This window comes from Enhydra lutris, unplaced genomic scaffold, assembly GCF_002288905.1.
Source record: "Enhydra lutris kenyoni isolate GAN:26980312 unplaced genomic scaffold, ASM228890v2 scaffoldscaffold26, whole genome shotgun sequence".
In the NCBI taxonomy this organism is placed as follows: Eukaryota; Metazoa; Chordata; class Mammalia; order Carnivora; family Mustelidae; genus Enhydra; species Enhydra lutris.
In genome coordinates this window covers 10,191,640-10,217,316 of record NW_019154110.1, presented here as the reverse complement: position 1 = coordinate 10,217,316, position 25,677 = coordinate 10,191,640, and the positions used below count along the sequence as shown (strand labels likewise).

At 38.3% G+C, this 25,677-nt stretch overlaps 1 protein-coding gene across 1 annotated transcript; it reads right to left on the bottom strand.

Annotated features, from left to right (window-relative positions):
* Positions 1–815: 815 nt before the first annotated feature.
* On the bottom strand, positions 816–22,845 carry LOC111151736 (DExD-box helicase 52). The gene is made up of 15 exons (XM_022509905.1): positions 22,739–22,845; positions 21,239–21,437; positions 17,741–17,871; positions 15,977–16,162; positions 13,624–13,767; positions 12,919–13,030; positions 11,987–12,059; positions 11,271–11,474; positions 9,078–9,168; positions 6,731–6,853; positions 6,447–6,597; positions 6,173–6,248; positions 4,650–4,721; positions 4,005–4,097; positions 816–1,335 (listed from the first exon to the last, which is right to left on the bottom strand). The coding sequence occupies exons 1-15, from the start codon at positions 22,823–22,825 to the stop codon at positions 1,278–1,280; spliced, it is 1,800 nt and encodes a 599-aa protein (XP_022365613.1). The 5' UTR covers positions 22,826–22,845; the 3' UTR covers positions 816–1,277.
* Between the last annotated feature and the right edge of the window lie 2,832 nt (positions 22,846–25,677).

The window sequence follows — 25,677 nt, the reverse complement described above, 5'->3', positions numbered from 1 at the left end:
CATGTCAGGTGCCATTCTAAATACCTTACATGTATGAAGTAAACATTTTTTTTAAGGCAGGCTTCTTTTTTTTTTAAAAGATTTTACTTATTTGTCAGAGAGAGAGAGAGCGAGTACAGGCAGGCAGAGTGGCAGGCAGAGTCAGAGGGAGAAGGTTCCCCACTGAGCAAGGAGACCGATATGGGACTCAGTCCCAGGATGCTGGGATCATGACCTGAGCTGAAGGCAGCCACTTAACTGACTGAGCCACCCCGGTGTCCCTCAAGTCAATTTTTTATTCCAACTGTATAAAAACTAGCAACTAAGAACAATCTGCTAACAGTTAATAGTCTCCATCACTGTGTAAGCGTAACTCTTTACCTTTGGCAGAGACCTGTTTACTAAATGGATGCAGGGCCATAAAGCCTCAGGAAAGACAAGCTGTAAGAGAATGCAGCTTCAGGTGTATCAATAACAGGAACATTCTTTCTTATCAGGATAAAGTGTTTATCGGTTTTTGAGCAAAGTCATCTTGAATGGAAAGAGACAGGAAAGAGCATGATTAAATGATGGAAAATGGAAGTAAGAAAGGGAAAGGCTGACCATAATCTTGTAGCTGCAACATTAGGACAGGTAGGGTATGAGATGAGCTCTTTTACCGATGAGGTATAAGGATATTTAATAGACCAAAGAATTTAAAATCCTAGGGAATTTGAGTAACCAGCCACAGAAGAGGCTTTGTTGTGACTCATACCACAAAAGGCCATCAACAAATTGAGAAATAGTAAAATAAAGAGAGCAATAGGTATCTTCTTGGTAGACAGGCTGTGCTGCTTCTTGTCCATTCAAAAAAAAAAAAAAAAAAAAAGTGAGGGTGGTGGTGAAAAGGGGCATTTAATCTCAAGGCTTTATTTTAAAATTTGGTTCCAGATGCCTCCCCACAGCATATATCACACCTTCCTTCACACTGAAGGGAAAAATCCTTCAGAGCTCACCACATTTGGCTGTTAATTTTAGCATAAGCTTTTGTTCTTCTATAAGAAGTATCTCTCCGCATTCACACCACAGAAATGTGAATGAATGTTATTTCCATTGTGTCATCATTTAAAAGTCACCTATAAATTGAAATTTGACATGATGCATTGATAGTTTAGGATCATTTTTCATCAGTCCCACTTTCTTGTAGTTGATTTCAAATGTTACAGGTGATTACAGGATTTCAAGTATTTCATGAAAACAACATTCATGCTGGGGTCATGAAGTTCCATTTCTGATATAGTCTTTTAAAAAGTCTGCTTTTAACTTTTGTCTTCAAGAGCTACTTTCTTCTTGCTGTTCTGACCAGGGACCTTTTTCCTGTGACAAGAAAATTAAAGAAAGTTGAACCCAAAATTCTAGATATATGTACTTTCTAAAGCTCTACCAGTTTAAAAAACATTTCCTGAAACCTGTCTAATCAAGTATATGAGGCACTAGGAACATGAGGATGCATTAGACATGGTTTCTGCCCTTTAGGAAACCACAATTACCTAAATGAGACAGAAACATCACCGTAAACTCACTACAACCTGGTATAAAAGATGGAGTCTGACTCTGACATTACTAATAGTAAGAGCGCACATTGATTAAGTGCTAGATACCGTTATAAGTGCTTCGTATGTATCAGCTCAGATAATCTTCCCAACTTAGGGAGAAGATTCTAACATTACCCTTATTTGACAGATGAGGAAAATGAGGCAGAGCAGTTGAATAACTTGCTGATCATCACACACTGATAATAAATGTGAGATATGAACCCTAACGGTATGATTTTAGAGTTTAGTGAATGCCATTAATTAAGTTAACGGAGGAAAAGGAATAATGTTGGGAGAAAATAATGTTTGCATTCTACAATTTAGTAAGGCAAAGTTCCTGGATGTATACTAACTTATTTAACCCTCAACCAACCTTGAGGTAGCAGAGTTGGCATGATTTATGTACTTATTTCTATTACACACAAGGGGAAATGACCTGTCCAAAGTCACACAGGAAAAGGTGGTATGAGAGCCAATCCTTCTGACTTCAAATCCAATATTTCCCTCCATTCTACCAAGCTGAGTTTGAAGTGACTGATGTGAGGTCCCCCAGGCAACAGGATTCAGGTTTATATGGAAAGCTGGGCCTGGACATATGGACATCAGAGTTCTCAGCAAGGTATGGGTAGGACCATTAAAGGACCATCTAGAGTTAAAAGGTAAGCTGGAGTTGGATCAAGTGTTGTTTACGTGCTCTATAGAGAAGGCTGGCTTTTTTTTAATTTGACAGACAGAGATCACAGGCAGGCAGAGAGGGAGGAGGAAGCAGGCCCCCTGCTGAGCAGAGGCCAATGTGGGGCTCAATTCCAGGACCCTGGGATCACGACCTGAGCTGAGGGCAGGGCCTTAACCCACTGAGCCACCCACGTGCCCTGAGAAGGCTGGCTTTTAAATGTGAAACAATGGAGATGACCACAGCATTTTAAGTGGGGGGCTGAAGTCACAAGATTTATATCAAGTGTCTTCAAAGTGCAGCTAAGTTTTAACACCTCAAGTGTAAATACTACAAACTTATAAAAATCAACATCCAAAGTATAATTCTTTAAAATATTGTTGTTTCTTATTAAAATTCAACATAGCCCCATCTTAATACTATAGAAGATTTCTGATTTTTTGTTAAAACTTTCATCAGCTGCTGGTCAGTGCCTGAGGAGATACTTCCAATTCTAGCTTTAAGATCACACACATAATAAGGTTCTGATGAATACACAACAGTTCTGATACAGCCGCAAGAAAAAGTCTAATGAGAAAGATCAGGTGTCCAAGCAGGGTGACCATCTCTTAACAATCTACTGATTTAAGTGTCAGCCAGAAACCGTTGCCACACAAAAAAATTCAAATAAAGAATGTTCTTAATATTAAGAACTAACAAAAATGAGTATGTATAGACACAATTAAAATTAAGCTTTCAAATGATATTTTTTAAGCCTGTTGCATTTATTCTTCCCAAGTTATTAAAGCTTAAAACTGCACTAAAACTTTGGGACACTGTGTACACTCTATATCCTTAAACTAAATGTTACTTCTCATAGTCAATACAAAATGTCAAATAAGACTCTTGTTCCACTTAGAAGGAAAGTGCATGCCAGTTTTCATGACTTTCTTCACTGTGTCCCCTCCATATGCCTAAATTTACCTGTACTTAAAGATCGTTCTAGCTCCTTGAAGCTTTTTGTAACTATACCAATTCAGAATATTTGTCCTCTCCAAACTTATATTTTATTTAAAAATTATTCTCTAATGTTTTTTAATGTATACTAATCTCCTTTCCCTGACTTTAAAGGGGTCTCATTTTAGATTCATTCACATACCAAAGCACCTGGCAGGAGAAAAGGTACTTGGTAAATGCCTACATTTTATATATATTATATACAAACTGGTACTGGTAGAATTTGAAGAGTGTTATTTTCCTTTAATAGTGTAAAAGAGCAGTACAGGTTAGCATGGTCTTGATTACCTCTATTAAAAGATAGTCCTGTGTGTATGCTAAAAAGAAAAAAAGAAATCAATGCTTTAACATTCTCCTAAAACTCAGCTAAACAACTACAAATTTACTCAAGTCATACTTTCTAGAGGTATTACAATGTGCTTCAGGATAAGCCCAAGACTACACTGAAATCCTGCCTAGAATGGGGAGCTTCAGGGAAGATTCCATCAATGTGAGTTAAGAGCCCTCACCATCTCAGCAGTATGTCCTGATGTAGGCTGTGTAGAGGTGGTGGGGAGTGCAATATTAATTCAAAGTGAACTGAAATCATTCTTTCAAAGATGGAAAAAAACAGATCATTACAAGATCCCAAATCACAAGCAACCTAAAATATATTAATTTTATTATATTCTATAACTGACTGAACCTATCAATTCTACCTCAAAAAATTCATCCCAAGGAGAAATAAAGCCTACTATAATCATATGACAGAGTCAACAGTCACTTTTCTCGTATATACCTACCGTTTATTCTTAGCCTTTTCTAAGAAATATTTTGGAGTTGTACTAATGCTCTCCCTTTCCAATGGCTTCTTAATCATCTTTTTCTTTTGTTTGCTGAAAGTTATAAAAAGAGAAAAGAATGAAATTCAGTAGAACTTACCTGAAAAGATTGTAAGCTAAAACTAGTTTTGAGTGTTGATCACAAAATTAGGTGACACTACAACCACTTTAAAATGCTGATTACCCAATAGCATTTAGAGATAACCCCAGGGGACTATAAATTTGATCAATTTTTTAAAAATGTATTAATTATGATTAAAATATGTCCTGTATCACCCTTATCTCCTGTGCCAACAAGCATTAAGGTTTGATTTGGGGCAGTTAGCGGCTTTTTATCAGTTTTATGAACTAAAATAAATTCTAAGCTTATTTCACTTATATTGAGTAATTTTTTAAAAAATCTGAATACTAAACATTTCAAGAATGAAAAAACTGACAAGGAAGACATATTCACAGGTATTTAAAAAGGAAAATTTTTATCTTAGAATTTCTAAAAGTAGTGGTATTGCTAGAACTGTAATTTTAAGAGTGTGAAAGCAAGAAAACATATGTGGGGGGAAAGGGAGAGAAAGAGAGGGGGAGATCTAAATAAATTAAAGATTATACCTTAGTAGTTTCTGGAAACCTTTTATGTATTCTGGCACAGGACATCCGGTCTGCTGTATAACATTGGCAACACTGGAAAAGGAACCCATAAACATCAATTTGTATCTGATCAAATTGATGTTTACACACTTAAACCCTCTGTAAAATTCGAGAGGAATGAAAACTACACATATGAGAAAGTAATCCAGTACAGTGTTCTGCTATAAATGATCACCAGATGTAAGAACACTGGATTGCTGAGAGGACTGTCTGCCAGACTGAAATTGATGTGCCTGCTGATGAGTAATTTTACCTAGTAGCTATTTCTGCTCAACATTTACCAAGCCCTGAAAAGCTAACCCAATCTTGGATGAGGACACTGACCAGAAATTATTAGATGATAGTGCTTACTATGCACCTGGCACTGTCTTAGGCTTTTTATGTGTAGTGACTTACTCGATCCACTCAAAAACCCTTCACTAATGAAATACTATCCTTATCCCCCTTGCCTGGATGGAAAAACCATGAGAGTAATGGTTATGTTGACATGGAGGTTATCATATTCACATGCTTGGAGTTACTGAGGAGATGGAAGTGAATCTAGGCTTTTGGAATAGACTCCCCTACACATGAACATGTAAAAGTCTGCTGAAAGGATACCCAAGGCTGATGACAAAGCCAAGGTTCAGAAGGCACAAATCAAAGTCTTTGCCAAAACTGATAAACACATCAAACAGCCTTTGACCATAACTCAATTTCATTTGTTAGAAATGCAAAGTACTATAAATTATCACCAGTTTAAAATTACCGTAGGCAGCCAAAATGTAGGAAACTCAGCTTTTATTTTAAGATCTATGATGCTGGGCTAAATTAAGACCCAAGATTCTAAAAGTGCATGTGTTACCCAGGCTTCAAAGAGCTACAACTGAATAATATGGGGAGTGTGTTACTGAAACAGATTTCCTAGGACTAAATATAAAACTCCATCTGCCCAGAAGAGTAAAGAGAATGATGCACCACGGTGAGGGGTTATTTTGACTGGGCTGAAGAGACTCGGGTTAACTTTATTCACCAATCCAAAAACTTCACTATTACACTGCGAGTAATATTAACCAATGGCTATTGGGAGAATCCTGTGAGTCTGAAATTTAATAATGAACATTCCATTATGAATACTTCCAAATTCTAGTAATGAAAGGGCAAAAACAAAGCCCTCTGATTTTTCCTTTCGTCACAGCTAAAATCTGGTTGACTAATGCTGTAACAGTATTTGGGACTTGTCCATTTTAACTGTGTGTGCATACAAGAACATGAAGTGGTCTTGCCATCTTAATACTAAGTTATTTTTCCTAATTTACCTTTTTTTTTTTTAAAGATTTTATTTATTAGAGAGAGAGAGAGAAAGAGAGACAGCGAGAGAGGAACACAAGCCAGGGGTGTGAAAGAGGAAGCAGGCATCCTGCTGAGCAGGAAGCCTGTGTGGGGGGCTCGATCCCAGGAACCTGGGATCATGACCTGAGCCACCCAGGTGCCCCCTAATTTACCTTCTTAATAATGGTTTATCATCCTCAGTGAAAAATGTAACAGCTTTTCCTTTATGCCCTGCTCTTCCAGTTCGACCTAAAAAAAACCCAGACCATAAAAAACACTTTTCTGGGGAAAGGGAACGTCAAGATTCACATAAAAAAGTCACTGGCTTTTCACTAAAATGAGCACTACAAAATGAGCATGTATGGAGGGAAGGAATAAGTGCAAGACAGACGAGTAGTGCCGGGGTGTCAGCGGGCAGAGGGGTAAGCAGCAGGAGAGACATCTCACCTATCCTGTGGATGTATTCCACTGAGCTGGTTGGAAAATCATAGTTGATCACCAAGTTCACACCTTTAAAATCAATCCCGCGGGCCAGCAAGGCTGTACAAATAAGAACCCAGATTTTTCCAGCTCGGAAGCTATGGACTGTGTTATCTCTCTGGTTAATAAAACACATGTTAAATATTTTAGTACTACTCTGGGAACAGAAAACAAGTACTTCATAAATCCCATGCCAATATTTTAAAGTTTAATAGTTCTTTATCACTTTGAAAATATACACTTGACTTTACCTGTTGCTGTGTTCTGTCTGCATGAATAACATCTACATTAATACCTTCATATATGAGCTCATGAAAAAGTTCTTTAGCCCTTTCGATGGACTGAACAAAAACAAGAACAGGTGGATTGAAACCCTACAAGAAAGAAGGCAAAAATCAGCACATATAACCCATAATCAAGAATATAATCACAGTATTTCATATGATTTTAGTTCATAAAAGAACCCAATTCAATTTAGTGTACCTTTTATTGCCAAATTTCTCAGTGGTCTACATCTGCCTCCATCTTCTTCACCATCCATTCTCTACACAACTTGACTCTAATTTCCACCTTGCTAATTCCAACAACCATGTCTAATTAATCCCCTTTACCTTTCTATAATGACAGATGCTCAGTCCCTAGAACAATCATCTCTTGGCTTCTGTGCCTCAGAGATTTTTACATTCCGCTAAAATGCAGTAACTTTTATTAATTCACTGTTTATCCTAACTGTGGATATTCCACCAAAGCTTAGTCTTTGGTTCTCCGTTCTCTCAATATAGTCATTATCTTAATATTTTAAATATAATCTCAGTTATCAACTACCCTCTCCAAGCAGATGATTTTTACATTTCTATCATCAAACCCCACCTTTTCCTCAAACGGGCTTTCTCTATTTTCAACTGCTCTATTAGGGTTTAACCTTTTTTAATCTTGGTTCACAAGCTCCCCTTTTGAAATCTAATAAAGCTGTGAAGCTTCCTAATAGGCAACCATTCATTCACACAAAATCTAACACACAACTTCAGAGGGTTCACAGACCTCCTAAAGCTAGATAGAAATCCCTGATGTATAATCTCCATGTGAGTATCCATGTGAAAAGCCTTAAAATTTGCTAGTGCCAAATGACACCTTTAAGAATATTAATGAAACAGGGGCGCCTGGGTGGCTCAGTGGGTTAAAGCCTCTGGCCTTGGCTCAGGTTATGATCCCAGGGTCCTGGGATCCAGCCCCGCATCGGGCTCTCTGCTCAGCAGGGAGCCTGCTTCCTCCTCTCTCTCTCTGCCTGCTTCTCTGCCTGCTTCTCTGCCTACTTGTCATCTCTGTCTGTCAAGTAAATAAGTAAAATCTTAAAAAAAAAAAAGACTATTAATGAAACAAATGTACATGACATTGTGTGCCAAGCGCTATTCTAAGTACTATGTCTGTATTAATCATTAATACTAAAACAATTCTATGAGAGAGATATTATTTCCATTTTACAGATGAGGAAGCTGTGAGGTTAATTTGCCTGAAGCTAGAATTCCAACACACGTTGTCTGGCTCCAAAGTTCAAGCTCTTAACCACTTCTGTAGTCACCAGGTACTTGCAAACACCTTTTCCTTTCATCCTCCAAATATTCTTAACATTCCACCATTGAGGCTGTCACCCTCATTTCTTTTATTTCCTCTTCATCTCTAACCAGCCTAATTTAACAACCTACTGGTTTCTTTACTTTCAGTCTCTTGCCATTACATTTTATGTATCACTATTTATGTATCACTATTTATATCCTTAAAATTCTTCGAATGTCCAGTGGTTTCTCTTAACGTGACCCCAACTTTCCTGTCCAACCTGATCTTCTTTAACTCACCATAAACTCTTTGCCTTAGATAGGTAACCTCTTCATGAGTCTCTAAACCCACTGTGTTTCCCTCTACTGCCTGGAATATTCCAGCTGCTCCTCCAACCATCAACTTCCCACAGATTCTTCCAAGGCCCAGATTAGTAGCATCTCCTCCGGAAGGCTTTCCCCAACTGATTAACTTACGCTACGTGGGTGCTTAAGAGAAATACTCTATAGCCTCTTATGACACTTCACTGAAAACTATGTTAACACAAGTCTATTTCTTTTATCCCCTAAAAAAGACTAAATTCTAGGGGCAGGGCTTAAGATTTCTATTTGTTTTATTTTCCCCTGCCCTAACCCCTCACAGTTAACTTTTTTGATTATGGCTTCTACTCAGTATTTACCTAAGGGATAAAAAAACAGAAAATCACACTCAGTGTCCTAATTACTCTACAATGCTCCTAGAGTTCTAGAAGAAACCAGCAGAGGGATTGGGGGAGATGAAGGGAACCAATACAGATGGAGATGTGGAAAAAGGAGGCTTTTAGGGCATCAGGTAGGTTTTTTCCTAGCCTACTCTGAGCTGGAACAGAAAACTTACCATAATCTAAGTGGTGAGTCTCTCCACTTGGGACAACAGATGACTCAATGTTTTCAAGAATTTACCTCTAGATTACTACATATGCTATAGGAATAGTGCTCAGCCTCCTACCAGTCACATAAGATTTAATGAACTTCATCAAAATTCAAGAAGATAGCCCAAATATACCTTTTTAACAAGTTCTCTCATGGCCAGAAGTTTCCCAGTCTCAGACCCAACAAAGAGAAGCTCTTGTTCTACAGTTTCTACTGCAGAATTCCTGAAAAGAAAACATACTTTGCAGATTGCAAGGGCCAATTTTTGCTTTTCCTCCCCAATTCTAAATAAATGAAAAAATTTACACAAAACCCCAACAGAATCAAGTTTTCCACTGTCATTATAAGCATTTAATCATTTATACTTCAATATGAAGACAAAGTTACTTCTTTATTTTAAAGTTGAATTTATTTAAGTAATCTCTACACCCAACATGGGGCTTGAACGCATCACCTTGAGATGAAGAGTCGCATATTCTGACTGAGCCAGGCTGACACCCCAAAGTTATTTTTATTTTTTATTTGTTTTTAAAAAGATTTGTCTGAGAGAGAACGTGCATGCATACGCAAGGGGAGGAACAAAGGGAAAGGGACAAGCAGACTGACTCAGGGCTTGACCCCACAACCCTGAGACCACGACCCAACCTGAAACCAAGAATCAGATGCCCAACTGACTAAGCCACCCAAGTGCCCCCCAAAGTTATTTTTAAATGTTTTATTCTAATTATAAAAACGCTATCTAAAGAAAATTTGAAAAATATGGAAAAATGTAAATAGTAAAACAAGTTGTCCATAATTCTACCATTTTAGAATAAATTGTGATGTTTTGTTGTAGTCTAAGTCATACGTTTTCCTGTATCTAATTATTTACTTAAAAGTTTCTAAAAATAAAATTACTGGATAAAAAAATGAGAATATTTTTAAGGTTATTACAGGTCTGAGTTTTTCTCAATGATTAATAAGAGGTTTTTTTTTAATAGACAGTTGGGGGTGAGCCTTAAGAGCTTTTATAAACACTAATAAGATGCTGTAGTACAGGGGTGCCTGGGTGGCTCAGTCAATTAAGCATCTGTCTTCAGCTCAGGTCATGATATCAGGGTCCTGAGCTTGAGCCCCATGTCAGGCTCCCTGCTCAGCAGGGCATCTGCTTCTCCCTCTCCCTTTTCCCTCTCCCTCTGATCCTCCTCCCCGTTTGTGCTTTCTGTCTCAAATAAACAAACCCCGATTGTGCTGTCTGAAATAAACAAAATCCTTAAAAAAAAAAAGTTGTTATAGTACATTACGCTGTACCATAAATATTTTTTCCCTTCTGTCTTCATATTTATGGTGTATTTGTTCTTTCCGTTTAGAAACAGGAGTTTTAAGTTTAAAGAGTTTAAAGTATTTTTTATTGTTCCATTTGGCTTCTTTTTAAATTTAATATGGTATTTCTAGCACTTTTTAAAAAGAAATTATTTATTTGAGAGAGACAGGAAAAGAGCGAGAGGGAGCACAGAGGGAGAGGGAGAAGCAGGCTCCCTGCTGAGTAGGGAGCTCAATTCTAGGACCCTGGGATCATGACCTGAGACAAAGGAAGACACTTAACTGACTGAGCCACTCAGGTGCCCACAAGCACTTTTTCATATAGCTATAGTCGTCATATTTATCATTTCATGGGTCTCATATTATTCTGTCATGTGGCTATATTATACTTTCCTAACACACTATTCTACTAGTGCACATTATTTAGTATAAAATGCTTCCCCCAAAATTTTTAAAAAGGATTATAAATCAACTGGCTCAGTAACATAAGCTTCTTCCTCTATGGTCCTACTTAATTAAGCCATCAAAGAAACTAAATCTTCTGGGTGGCTATAGAGTTCACGTCACTTTGTGGATAGATGGGAAAAATCAGGTGAAAACATAATGACAGAAATACTAACATGACAATTTGAGAAATCTCCCTTTGGATTATTCTAAAATAGAAAATCCTTAGGGTGCCTGGGTGGCTCAGTTAAGTGTCCAACGCTTAATTTCAGCTCAAGTGATGATCTCAAGGTTGTAAGATCGAGCCCCAGGTCAGGCTCTGCTGTGGGCATGGAGCCTACTTAAGATTCACCCTCTCCCTCTGCCCTTCCCCCTCACCTTTCTCTCTCTCTCCCTCTCTAAAAAAAATAAATAAAATGGAAAATCCTTACTCAATCTTGACTTTAAAGAATACATGTCTTTCAGTAAAACTTTCCCTGTTATTAATCTAAGGCCAAAACAACCTATCTCCTTAAGTGTTTAAAAAAAAAAAAAAGACTTGTATTAAAAAAAATCGGGGATAACAGAGAAGAACAATTACCTTGCTCCAATGGATACCGTAATGACATTGTCCAGGTTGAGTTTGCACCACTGCTCAACATCATATGCAAAAGTTGCACTGAACATAGCTCTTCTGACCTTATGGGATGTGCAGGCCAAGAAAATGGAAGCCAGCTGGTCTCTGAACCCAGTTTTGCCATCTTCAAACAGTTTGTCTGATTCATCTACTACCAGCCACTCTACACTGAGAAATAACATAACAACTTGTGGGTACTGAACTGGAAGACCCAAGACACTTCACTGAACTGTGGGGACACATGAAGTAGTAGTCAAACCATTATGCTACTTCTGAGATCTACACATTATACCAGAAAAAGGTAAAAGAAAAATCAGCAGGAAAAGGTAAAAACAAGATAAGCATAAGGCAATGTTCTATTCCTTTAGCCTCAAAGAGATGAGGTTCCATTAGCAACAACAGAGTTTCACATAAACCTTATAAACTCCATCACCATTGTTGAAAGAAGTGAAAACATCTAGGGGAATTCTGTACTAACTGCTTATCAGAATCTGTAACTTTTTTCCAGACCAGATGGTAACATTCCTATGAATTTGATGAAAACCATTATTCTTAGCACCAACACTGACTGAAAGCTGGCAGATAGCAAGCTCCAACGGGCCATAATACAAGCAGTCAAGGACAAAACAGAATCAAGTAAATGAAAATACACAAAGAAGAGATTAAAATATTATCTGTACCTTGTTAAATCTATTCCTGGAGGATCTTGCTTTAATAAATAGATTAGTCGATTCGGAGTAGTCACAAGAATATCTATAGGAAAAACAAATGGTACACGTTGCAAAAGCAAGGTTCATCTCTCTTAAACAAGGGAATTAAGGTTCCTGAATGTCAGTGAAGAACCTGAAGAGGGGAGAGGAGGGGCAGGTCATATACTTGCTATTTTACTAGACCAACCCCACAAAAGTTCTTTCTTATTCGTAAGCTAATATATGTACATATTTTTTAATCTATCATAGCACAAACTACTATATGCTTACTCTCTTTTTATTATGTTTGATCTGCCTTCTCAACTTCTAAGAGGCAAGAAGACTATAATACAACAGTGTTACTTTCAAGTATTTAGTTTTGGGGAGGGGGAAATACTTTCTTTAAATGAAATTTTACTCAGAAACTCAAAATGAAAGGTAAAAGCTGATTTCCTAACTGATATAAGGGTAGGGATGTAAGCCATTCTTATCTGCGGAGTATTTCCATGGCAGATTAAAAATCAACAGTATAAAGCAGGGTTTCTCAGCCTTAGCAGTACCGCCATTTTGGTCTAGGTAACATTTTGCTGTAGCAAACTGTCTTGCGCATTGTGGGATGCTGTTACCTTTTCCTACCACAGGTTAGTAGCATCCCAGTTTTGCTAACTTCAAGTATCTCCAGATATTGCTAAATGTCCCTGGGGTGGTAAGTGAGGTGGGGGCAAAACTGCCTCTGGATGAGAATCACTGGTATATATTTAAATAAGTATCGAGTGGGAGTGGAGAGATCTCTTTCAGTTTCTCTAAAAACCAAATTAGTTGTGTGTATGACTACACTTTTAACAACTCCTAGGTGGCAGTTAAGGATATTTGTAATTTGCAAATCCCTTACATTCTCTGTATGTCAAGCATGAATCCCTTACCAAACTTCTTAGATGATTTAGGTCCAAATTTCTTGGCTGCCACTGCTGCTTTGTGGATCATGTGTATCCTGAATCCTGTTCCCTCTGAGATTTTTACTAACTCTCTGTGAATCTAAAATGGCAAATGATAAAAATATTAGCTGCTAAGATACTTAGAAAAGATGCATAATCTTGTTTACGTTATTAAAATAAACCTATTACCAACCCATGAATAACTGAAATTAAACCTATAATACCATGTGCACTAACCTGGAATCTCAGCATTTTGCAATCTGTTACATTCTGTTTTTGGAATACAGTGCTATTAGAAAACCGTCTCAGGCTTGGCATGTATTTTCTATTAAGCACGTTGGAAGTGTGGAGTAAGTCACTGTGTTAGTTCTTCTTTCTCAAAAACTGAGATAAGGTTATGCTTTAGAGAGGGACTATATATTCCGGGAGCCTCAGTAGCCTCAACTTAAAAGATCTTAGAGCATTTGCCAAAGAAACATCGTTAATGTTTAAATCATTGTTTTGGAAACTATAAAATGATTCAAAAAACTTGCCCACGTGCAGTAAGTTACAGAACAGAGTAAGATACAGTACAGAATATTTGCCTAGGCCATACATGGGCCTTACTCTTTTTGAGACACTTTTACTATCCTCAAATAAGAAATGACTAAAGCAAACATCAAATACTTCCTTTTTCGAAGCTACATGTCATACCTGGTTGGCAAGTTCTCGTGTTGGTGATATAATCAGAGCTCTAAAGCCTTTATTTGTGGGTTGTTTTAGTTGCATCAAAATGGGAATGCTAAAAGCCAAAGTCTTTCCAGATCCGGTAGGAGCAGAAGCCAGAAGTTCTCGACCCTAAAAACAAGGTATGTTAAGTATAAGGTAAGTACCTAAACTTTTCAGAGCCTGGTCAAGTAATGCAACAAGCCACAGAAATAACAAAATAATCATAATGAATGTAACCTTTCATATTCTCATTGCTTGTCTAACTTTTCCCATATTTGCTTTTCTAATATCATCTACCCCTGCCACCAGTGCCTCAAAGGAGTTTCTTTTCTTTTTCTTTTTTTAAAGATTTTCTTTATTTATTTGATAGAGATCACAAGTAGGCAGAGAGGCAGGCAGAGAGAGAGGGGGAGGCAGGCTCCCTGCTGAGCAGAGAGCCTGATGCTGGGCTCGATCCCAAGACCCTGAGATCATGACCTGAGACAAAGGCAGAGGCCCAACCCACTGAGCCACCCAGGCGCCCCTCAAAGGAGTTTCTGACTGCTGCCACCAAACATCATTTGACCTGGGTAAAGAATATGGGTAACTAAAATCCAAAGATAATTCAAAACCTCAACTATTTTCATTATTCTCTCCCACCAAACTCCCTTATCAAAGCAAAATTATAAAACCAACTTTTCCCCCTGATATCTGTACTGCTCAATCCCTAGGGATGGTTTTAATAAGTAATAGAATGGCTAAAGATAATAAAAAGTGGCAATAACTTGAGTGACAATTTACAGGTGACAGTCTTTCAAAACATCACTACGATTTTAGAGTTTTAAGCTGAAGTTGTAACAGAAACAATCTTAGATGAAAATTAAAAGCAAATTTACTATAATGTGAGGCAACAACATCATTCAAAGGTATTCTTACAGGACACCTGTGTGGCTCAGTGGGTTAATAAGCTTCTGCCTTCAGCTCAGGTCGTGATCTCAGGGTCCTGGGATCAAGCCCTGCACTGGGCTCTCTGCCCACTGGGGAGCCTGCTTCCCCACTTCTCTCTGCGTACCTCTCAGCCTATGTGATCTCTCTCTCTGTGTCAAATAAATAAATAAAATCTTAAAAAAAAAAAAAAAGATATTCTTACTTCAGTTCCCAAAGAAAACAAAAAGAACTAGTATGGACGAAGAGGTAACTCCTATCCTTTGGCTACATGGGACAAAAAATCAGCTCTCATTAGGACAAGAAAAACCGCAGAAAGATTAAATTTTCAAAACTCTAAGTTTTTTTGGTTTTTTTTAAAAGATTTTATTTATTTATTTGACAGACAGAGATCACAAGTAGGCAGAGAGGCAGGCAGAGAGAGAGAGGGAAGCAGGCTTCCTGCCGAGCAGAGAGCCTGATGCGGGGCTCGATCCCAGGACCCTGGGATCATGACCTGAGCCGAAGGCAGAGGCCTTAACCCACTGAGCCACCCAGGAGCCCCTAAAAACTCTAAGTTAACCCATGCCTCTACCAACAGTAAACTCTGGTATTTTCAAACAAGAGAATATTACTCACTGACAAACTACTATAAATGTACAAATCTCAAAAAAAATACACAGTGTGAGAGAAACCACAAATTAAAAAATAAATAATGGATGATGCCACTTACATGACATTCTATAGAAAGGCAAAACTAATGTATGGCAATAGAAATCAGACCAGCAGTTTCCTCTGGACAGGGGTGAGGTAAGGACTGAATGGAAAGGGCACAACAGAATTCTGGGGTGACAGAAATGTAACATGTCTCCTTTGGCGGGATGGTTATACAGGGTATGCACTGTTGGAATTCACTGAACTGTGAACTTACATTCTATGCATTTCACTGTATATAAGGCATACTTCAATTACAAACAGTACTGGGAGGGGGAAGTCAGGCTACGTGCAAAAATTCTGTATTTCTGAAATAGTTCCTAGGAATAATAAGCTAAATCACGGATGAATAAACAGAACATAGTCCCTATCCTCAGAGGGTTTACACGCTAGTAAAATTTAAAAGGTAAACACAACTAGTCTAACTACACAGTAGTACAAAGTGTTAGATAAATGTTGCAAACAAAAAAAAGAACACACTAAATACCTTGGAGAACTGGTAGTAGAGAAAAGAATATTAGTAAAAGAAAAAGATCACATCTAATTGTAGTGATACGGGGCCCCAGGCATTTGAGATGGACCTTAAAAGCAAAGGAAGGTTTCAATAGGGAGAGATAAGGTAAAATAGAAGACTTCATAAACAGGGAAGAGAATGAGCTAAGGAAGGAACTTCCTCCACAGAGGAAGGAACGTTAGAGGCATTCTAGACCTTCATACTCACATGCAGCATAACTGGAATGGCTTGCATTTGGATTGGTGTAGGCATCTGGAAGCCTGCATCCAGAATGTTCTGAAGCAGTCGAGAACTGATTTTATATTCTTGGTCAAGTTGCTGAAACGTAGCAATTGGGTCAGGAAGATCAGTTCCTTGGACGTGAATTTTATGTTTATTCCGGAAGAAGTTTATCTGAAAAGTGAGATTAAGAGGTCCCCATAAATATGGTCACATACATTGTCAGATGTTATAAGGTAAAAGTAGCAGTTTCTAGGATAAGCTTTAATAACATGAAACTTTCTGGTTAAATTCCAAGCCCTAAAAGGTACAGATATTAGATACACTTCATGCCCTTTCATAGAAAGAAGACCTTCATAACAATAAAACCTATCTATCCACTTTCTTGTATTAATGTGTCAATGACACGAGTAATGGTTATTTATATTAATGCGCCACGATGATAATCATAACTTAGAATTTTATATAAGTTTCTACAAGGCAGACGTTGAATCCATCTGGTTTTTTTCTTTATATGACACTTAGCACACAAGTGCCAAAACTCTTTGATGATTTACTCTACACTCTGTTTATTAAAATTGAGGGCCGAAAGCAGAGTCAAGTGCTGCTGATATGGTTTGTTTTCCCATTCTGTGTGAATGACAGCCAAATTCTGGATTCAGGGTTACTGAAGTGAGCTTAACAATACTTTCCATCTGCAACACAGCAGGTGTGCAGCAGACATGACAATGATGTGTTTGTTATTTCTTCTGTATTCTACTCCCCCAAGGTATAACATAGATTTCTTAAGAATTGTAAGTCTTGGGGCACCTGGGTGGCTCAGTCTATTAAGCATCTGCCTTTGGCTTAGGTCATGATCTCTGGGTCCTGGGATGGAGCCCAGAGTCAGGCTCCTTGATCAACAGGGAGTCTGTTTCTCCCTTTCCCCCTCTACCTGGCTTCTGCTCCTGCTCTCTCAAATAAATAAATAAAATCTTTAAAGAAAAAAAAAAAAAAAGAATTCTAACTCTCAAATCCCTGTCAGAGGAAATCTTTCTAAACCAATAAGCAACCTGCTCAGCAGGGAGCCTGCTTCTCCTTCTCTCTGTGCTGCTGCTCCCACTGCCTGTGCTCTCTCTCTGTCAAATAAATAAAATTGTTTAAAAAAATAAATAAATGAACGAGTGAGCTTAACAAAGAGGAGAAAAGGGGCAAATTTTATGTTTATCAAAGAGGATATGATTATTTTAAAAATTTCATTCCAAGTAAATCATCAATCTTGGAATTTGGACAGGTCAAAAATTCACAATATATAGTATATGAGAATTGTGTGCATATACACACACACATCTCTTTTGGCCTGTTCAAGTTTTAAGATACTTCCAAGAACTTTAAACTTTAGGGGTGCCTCAGTTGGTTAAGCATCTGCCTTCGGCTCAGGTCATGATCCTGGTCCTAGGATTGAGCCCCACATTGGGCTCCCTGCTAAGCAAGGGAGTCTGCTTCTCCCTCTCTCTCTGCCCCTACTCCTGTGCTCTCTCTCTCACTCACTCTCTCAAATAAATAAATAATCTTTAAGAAAAAATTTTTTAAACTTAAAAATTTTTAGCTACAGCACAAATACCTAATTTTTCATTAAAGTGGTATCTAAACTAATATAATTAATCTTCTATCTTCACAAAACTATATTCACTTTTACCAAAAGAACAGCCGAAGGACAAGGAAAAATTCAGTAGGTCAGAAAAGCAACTGGGGCTAAGACATTTTTCTAACCTTTTCTTTTCTAAGATTCTCCAACTTTCCTGAAGTTAGCTTCTTTTCTCTTTTAATTTTTTTATCTTCAATCTTTGCTTCCACAGATGATATCCACTGTATAGTAGAACCTTCTTCTTGAGAAGTAGTTTCTAAAATATATATTAAAAAATTAAAAGATTTTTAAGTGCAACATTCTTGAGAGTAGCAAACAGGCCATAGCATCACACTAAACAAAAGTAAAGTACTAACTAATACAACACAGAAAAGAAAATAATAGGAGGAATAACAATTGGAAAAGGAGAGGCAAGTTCACTGTTGGTAAAATCAAAGCTCTGAAGCTCATTCTCTTCTTTTCGTCTGTTATTTCAGCTGTGTGATATGTAGATAGATGACTGTGTACTTGAAAACAGTAACAGATTAAATTGAAAATACTTAATAGATTTCAGTAAGACAGTTGGCTTTTCTATACTCAACCCGTTATAAAATAAATATGATGAAAGAATATATATCACTTATAACAGTGATAAACATAGCACAGTACTTAAGGACTAGTCACTAATATAAAGATAGCAATTTTCACTAAGCTATAAAATTAGTTCAGTGAAAAGTCATGGCAGGATTGTTTTGGAAACCAGACTAGCTGACTTGAAAAGTACACATGGAGTGGGTGCCTGGGTGGCTCAGTCGGTTGAGCATCCAACTCTTGGTCTTAGCTCAGATCATGATATCACGGTTGTGGGACTGAAACCCAAGTTAGGCTCTGCACTCAGTATGGAGTCTGCTTCAGGTTCTTTCTCCCTCTCCCTTTGCCCCTCCCCACTCACACTTTTCTCTCTTTTTTCCTCTCCCTCTAAAATGGGTAAAATAAAATTAAAAAAAAAAAAAAGTTCAAGCGGCAAAGTAAATATGTAAGAATAACCTTAAAAATTCTAAGAAGAGCAATAAGCAAGACCACTTCTGGTATTTCTTTAAATTTTCTTTCACTTCACTGAGGTACCCCTGATATACAATATATTGCATTTATTTAAAGCATACAGCTTGAAGAATTTTGATGTATGTATACATCTATTATATCATCACTACATTCAAGTTTATTTTCATCACCACCCAAAATCTCCTTGTGGCCCGTTGTAATGCACTTCTCCATCCCTAAGCAACCACCTATCTGCTTTTTGTCACTGTAGATCAATTTGCTTTTTCTGGAATTTTATATAAATGGAATCATGTGGTATGTACTAAATTAAGTTTGGCTTCTTTCACTCAGAATAACTATTTTGAGATTCATCCATGTTGGACCATGTATCAATAGTTAACTTTTAATTTAAAGGTAGTATTCTACTGTATGGATATATACATTGTTTACCCTTCACCTACTGAAGGACATTTGGGTCATTTCCAGTTTTTGCTACTGAGAATAAAGCTGCTATGAACACCTGTGTAGAAGTCTTTGTGAGGACACAGGTTTTCCTTTCTCTTAGGTACATTCTTATGGAATACATGGGTTTTATGGTAGGTGTATGTCTTAACTTAAAAAAAAAAATCCTGGGGCGCCTGGGTGGCTCAGTGGGTTAAGCTGCTGCCTTCGGCTCAGGTCATGATCTCAGGTCCTGGGATCGAGCCCCGCATCGGGCTCTCTGCTCAGCAGGGAGCCTGCTTCCTCCTCTCTCTCTGCCTGCCTCTCTGCCTGCTTGTGATCTCTCTCTGTCAAATAAATAAGTAAAATCTTTAAAAAAAAAAAATCCTTTGTCAATTTCTACTCTGAAAGCCTCTGGAATTTTAACTGAGTTTGATTTGCACTGATTCTATAGATCACGTCAGAGAGAAAAGTTGACCAATCAAAACATGGTATGCCACATTACTCTGTTCTATGCCACATATGTGTTACATTATAGTACATATCTGTGTTTCTGGTTGCCCAACAGTTGAATCCTTTTCCCGAGTTTGTGGCAGGTTTTTGTTTTGTTTTGTTTTGTTTTTCCTAATCTTGGTGGAAGGCTTTATCAAAGTCAGGGAAGTAAAATGTGAAACACTGTAACAGCAAAAGTGTGGAACTGAAGTCAATGTCCATAACACATGGACTTGTCAAGTCAATTACAGAACATTCCTATAATGTGTAATGGTATACTACACTATGATTCAATGAAAAAAGCACTGGACTTCCTACTGATACAATGTTCCTGATGGACAGTTCTAAAATACCTAAACTTAAAATAAACTTATTGGTTAACTCTGAAATTCCATTTCTAAGAATTTATCAGGTATACCCCTCATACACACAAAGATAAATGGAATGGCATTTACTGCAACACTGTAACAGCAAAAGTGAGGAAACAAACTAAATGTCCATCACAAAGGAACTTGTTAAATCCATTATGGAATGTATAATGGGATATATTTTGCGTTAAGATGAAGAAGGCAGGGCACTGCCTACTGATTCCAAACAATCTCCAAGGTATATGTATGTGTATGTGTATGTGTGTGTGTGTGTGTGTGTGTGTGTGTGTGTGTGTGTGTAGTGGAGGAGGAGGGAAGGTTCAGAATAGAACAACACATACAGTATGCTATCGTTCAGGTTTTTTAAGGGAGGTACAAATACAGTGAATAGGTATCTTTCTAAAAATATTTAAGAAAATGATTAACAGCAGTAGCCTCTGGAGAAAAAAGGGACTAGAAGTAGTAGGAAGAAAACTTGCTTTTCACCACTTTATAACTTAAAAACCAGGTGTAAGGGGCGCCTGGGTGGCTCAGTGGGTTAAGCCCCTGCCTTCGGCTCAGGTCATGATCCCAGGTCCTGGGTTCAAGCCCCACATCGGGCTTTCTGCTCGGCAGGGAGCCTGCTTCCTCCTCTCTCTCTGCCTGCCTCTCTGCCTACTTGTGATTTCTCCCTGTCAAATAAATAAATAAAATCTTTAAAAAAAAAAAAAAAATTAAAAAAAAAAAAAAACCAACCAGGTGTAAGTATTTACTTTACTGAAAATGGTAAATGGAAACTTAATAGATAAAACAAAGTAAAAGATCAATATCCCTAAAGTACAGAAAAAAAACCCTGTGAAAAATAGGTAAAGAGTAAGAATAGACAATTCACAAATGCTGAGATGTAAATATCCACTAAAGCATATGAAAACATGCTCAACCTCACCAGTTATCAAGAAAATATAAACAAAAATTAGTTTCATTCATTAGGTTGACGAAGAATTTAAGACCAGTACTATCCAGCATTGACAGGCGTGGGAAGTCATTTTTCATTATCTGTTCAAAGACAGAAGTGTGCATACCCTTTCGCCCAGTGATTCCACTTTGGGGATGCTAATTACAGAAATAAGAGGACCTGTACAAAAGGATATATACACAAATATCTTTATTGTAGCTATATTTGTAATGGCAAATATCTAGAAACAATCTGAATACCATTAACTAATGAATGACAGAATACTGTCTGATTTGTAACCTTAAGCCTGTATTATTTTTGCAATTGAAAAAGAAATAAAAAGGAAAAAAAAAAAACCAAGAACAAACCTGATAACATCATTTTCCTCTTTTTCTTGTTCTGTTCCCTCTTCTTTTCAGTTAGACTCTCTTCTTTTTTCTCTTCATCTTGAAGCTCCTGATGAGTTCTTGATAATCCACACTCACCTGGGACAGACTTCTTGTTTCCAAAGAAGTCCAGTCCCTGCAGAATCTCTGAAGAATCAAAATCATGTTTCCTTTTTCCTACCTAAAACCCAAAAAATTTAAAATGCAATCTACTGACAGACTGACATTGCTTTTACCCAAGCAGTACTGGCAGTAAGGGCATGGATCTAATAACTCCCCACCTTTTTTTTAACCCTTTCACCAAGTATTTGTTGAGCTGCCAAGTGTGTTTGAGTAACAGAAATACAAGACGACAACTTTTCTGACCCTTTCAAAGTAGTAATAATCATGAAAGCAATTACCATCTATATGCTTATTAGCGTAACACCTACATGCTGTCAGGCAGACTTCTAAGCTTGCTTATATATACTAAATTACTTCGTCCTTCAACAGTGGTAAGGGGTAAATAGCGATATTACACGGAGGACATTGGGAGAAGGAGAGAAGTGAGTTAGGGGAAATCAGAGGGGGAGAGGAACCATGAGAGGCTGTGTACTCTGAGAAACAAACTGAGGATTTTGGGCGGGGGGGTTGGGTGAGCCTGGTGGTGGGTTAGCATTGCATGGGGCACTGGGTGTGGTATATAAACAATGAAACTTGGAACACTGAAAAAAAATTTCAAAAAAAAAAGTAAAAAAAAAAAAGGGGATATTACAGATGAAAAAAATCAAGGCATTAGAAGGTCAAATAACTTGTCTAAGGTCTCCAAAGTTGTAAATGACAGACCCAGTATTTGGACCCAAATAATCCGGCTCCAGAGTTCAGACTCTTTACTACACCTACCGCCAGAGAAAGGAGAAACAGATGTGTTGCTCAGTATCAGGGTTGATATTAAAGGTTTTTCCATAACTGGGCCCCAACTACTCCCGATTTATCATTCACCCACTATTTTCCTATATAAGAGTCCCCATTTCTAAGTCGCTCTTCTCATTGGTTACTTAATATGTCAGGAAGTTACAGGAATAAAAAGACCCATGCCCACTAAAGGTATATGTATATGCCAAGCCAACCTGGGTACACTACAGTGAAAGAATCTGTTCTCTTCATTTTGGGTTCATTCTGTTTTCGAGATTCCTTCCTACCTGTTTCGGAGAAAAAGGTACTTTTCGAAAGGATTCTAACTGTGCTTTGAATAAACTAAAAAGCGGGCAGGGAGAAGAATTTCTGTGCTAGGCCCACCAAAGTCTACAAAACAAGGTAAGAGTTCAGTTCAAAGGCAGGACAGGACTTGGTATGGTAGGTCTGCGCACGAGCCCAACCGCAGAGGAACATGTCCCATGACTAGGCCACGGTCTCCCAGTGCCAGCTCTCCCAGTAGCCGGGTCATTCTCTGGCTCCTGCGCCTCGCAGTTACTCGGGCTTCTGACTTCCTACGTACAGTACCTGGAATCGCGCGGCGTCCGCAGAAAAACGTTTCACGTCGAATTTGGCCCCCACGCCAAGCCGACGAAAGAGATCATGAGCATCCATTTTTACCCAGAAAACACCGCAGTCCCACGGCGCCTGCGCAGAGGACTTCCTCCCCCAGAAGGTCTGGGGCCGGACCATGGGCGGAAGTGGCTCTGGGGGGCGGAGTCTGGCGGCTGTGAGAAACCGGATGGTTTTACCCTGTTGTTATTTGTTTTTTCAAGAAATATTTATCAAGAACCTCTTATGCCCGGCACTATTCTGGACTGGTACTGCGGTGAACAACACCTTAAGATTCCTCGCCTGAGGAAACTTAACATTTTAGTGGAGATAAAGATAATGTTAAATAAGCAAGATCATTTCTGAAAGTGGAAAGCGCTTTGAAACAAATAACGGTGTTATTGATAGAGAAAGGATGGGGATCCACTTTGAGGTTGATTAGTCAGGTTCATTCTGGAGAAGTGATATTTGAGCTAAGAGAAGGCAGCCTTTCCCAGATCTGGGAAATGGCATTCCACAAAGAGGAAACACATAAGAGGGGGAAAAGTTTGGAACAGCGAGAAAATAGAAAGAAGGCCAAGGTGACCGGAGCCAAGTTCTAATGAGGAAGTGTGGTACAGATAAGGTGGAAGGGGCAAATAGAAATCAGATCTCATAGAATCTAATAACAAGGTCATGGTAAGGAATTTGGATTTTAATCTAAGCTCACTATGAAGGTATTAATTTTTTTTGTACTGAGAGAACAACATGATTTAGCATATCACTATATACTTATTTTCTTCACTGTATTTGTACTGTAAAAAATTATTCACTTAGGCATCGCCTTTCCCCATTCTAGAATGAAAGTTTATGAGTACAGGGATCTAATTTGCTTCACTGCTGTATTCCCAGTTTCTGTGCACTCTTCCATAAATATTTGGTGACTGAATGAGAGAATGTTTTATAAAAGTTTACTCTGGCTATTTGGAGAATGAATCGTAGAAAGGCTATGAATCATAGAAAGACTAAGAGCAGAAAGAGGGAAGCTAGTCAAAGTAGAAAATTATGTTGTTGGCTTGGATTAGGGTGGGTCTCTGTGCTGATGGAAATGAAGGGATAGATTTGGGATAATATTTGGAGGTAGAGCTAAATGCACCAGATTGATTTTAAGTGGAGGTGAGGGAAAGGCAGGAATCACACAGACTGCTCCTAGGTTTTTTGCTTAAAACTCTGGGTAGATGGTGGGGTGCCTGGGTGGCTCAGTGGGTTAGGCCACTGCCTTCGGCTCAGGTCATGATCCCAGGCCCTGGGTTCAAGCCCCGCATTGGGCTTTCTGCTCAGCAGGGAGCCTGCTTCCTCCTCTCTCTCTCTGCCTGCCTCTCTGCCTGCTTGTGATTTCTTTCTGTCAAATAAATAAATAAAATCTTAAAAAAAAAAAAAAAAAACTCTGGGTAGATGGTATGCCATTTACTGCGCTAGGAACCATAATGGAAGAACAGCTTTTTGGTGAGGATGAGGCACGGGAGTGGTGGTGGTGGTGGTGAGGAATCGATTGCTATGTTTTGGACATGTGAAGATGCCTAGCTGATGTTATACGGAGAAGTCCAAGGAGGCAGTTGGTTCTATAAGTCTGAATCCCAAGGGAAAACGTCAAGTCTGGAGAAATAAATTTAGGAGCTGTCAAAATATAAATGGTATAATGGATTACGATCTAAAAAGCATTTAATTTAGAAATACTCTAAATAGTGTGTGTAATTCCTTTACATTCAAGAAAAGTGTGGAGTAAGCACAGGATGGGAAATGTAAATCTCTTGTATTCTCAGATGGATTCAACTCCTGATTCCCTCTCCTACTGGGAGAATCTTGCTGTTCCATTTGTGTCCACTCTTGAAGAATAAGTATTTTTCATGAAACACAGTCCCTAAGTGAAAGCCCCAAGTACTTCACCCGTTGCTTCATAAAAACAGCTTATCTCAACATGAGAGGAAAAGAATTGACTTAAAGCTTATTAGGAGATGAAGTTTTGGCAGTTCAGCACATAAATATGGCCACAATCATGTATAAAATCAACATGTTTGAAACCACAACTACCAGACTTTGTAGGTGATTTAAGGAATTTCCAAGAATAATTCTTCTTCATGAGTTTTCTTCTCTTTATGCACTGACTTCAGAACCCAATCCCTATGTCAGTGGTGACATATCTAAAAGCATGGTCATGTGGCCAACGGACTCATCATCAGGGAAATGCAAATCAAAACTACAGTGAGATACTACCTTATACCTGTCAGAATGCCTAAAATAGAAAACACAAGAAATGAAGTGTTGGTGAGGATGTGGAGAAAAAGGAACCCTCTTGCACTTTTGGTAGAAATGCAAATTGGTGCAGTCATTGTGGAAAACTGTATGGAGGTTCCTCAAAAAATTAAAAATAGAACTACCCTATGATCCAGGAATACACTACTGGGTATTGACCCCCAAAATACAAAAACACTAACTCAAAGGGATACACGCACCTGTTTATAGCAGCATTATTTACAATAGCCAAAGTATTGGGGTGCCTGGTGGCTCAGTGGGTTAAAGCCTCTGCCTTCAGGTCAGGTCATGATCCCAGGGTCCTGGTATCAAGCCCCACATGGGGCTCTCTGCTCAGAAGGGAGCCTATATCCCCTCCCCCCACCTGCCTCTCTGCCTACTTGTGATCTCAGTCTGTCAAATAAATAAAATCTTTTAAAAACCCCCTTACAATAGCCAAAGTATGGAAGCAGTCTGAGTGTCCATTGATAGAAGAATGGATAAAGAAGATGTGGATACACACACACACACACACACACAGGAATATTATTCAGGCATAAAAAAATCTTGCCATTTACAACAACACGGATGGAGCTAGGGAGTATAATGCGGAGCAAAATAAGTCGGTCAGAGAAAGACAAATA

What these genes read in the sequence shown, in the direction of transcription:
- LOC111151736 (XM_022509905.1), bottom strand. Translation starts at nt 22,825, where the DNA reads ATGGATGCTCATGATCTCTTTCGTCGGCTTGGCGTGGGGGCCAAATTC. An exon ending in ACGGTATCCATTGGAGCAAG is followed by an intron (nt 9,169 to 11,270) that starts GTAATTGTTCTT and finishes TTTTCTTTTCAG; the next exon opens with GAATTCTGCAGTAGAAACTG. An exon ending in GATAAACCATTATTAAGAAG is followed by an intron (nt 4,722 to 6,172) that starts GTAAATTAGGGG and finishes TTCCTTTTCCAG; the next exon opens with TGTTGCCAATGTTATACAGC.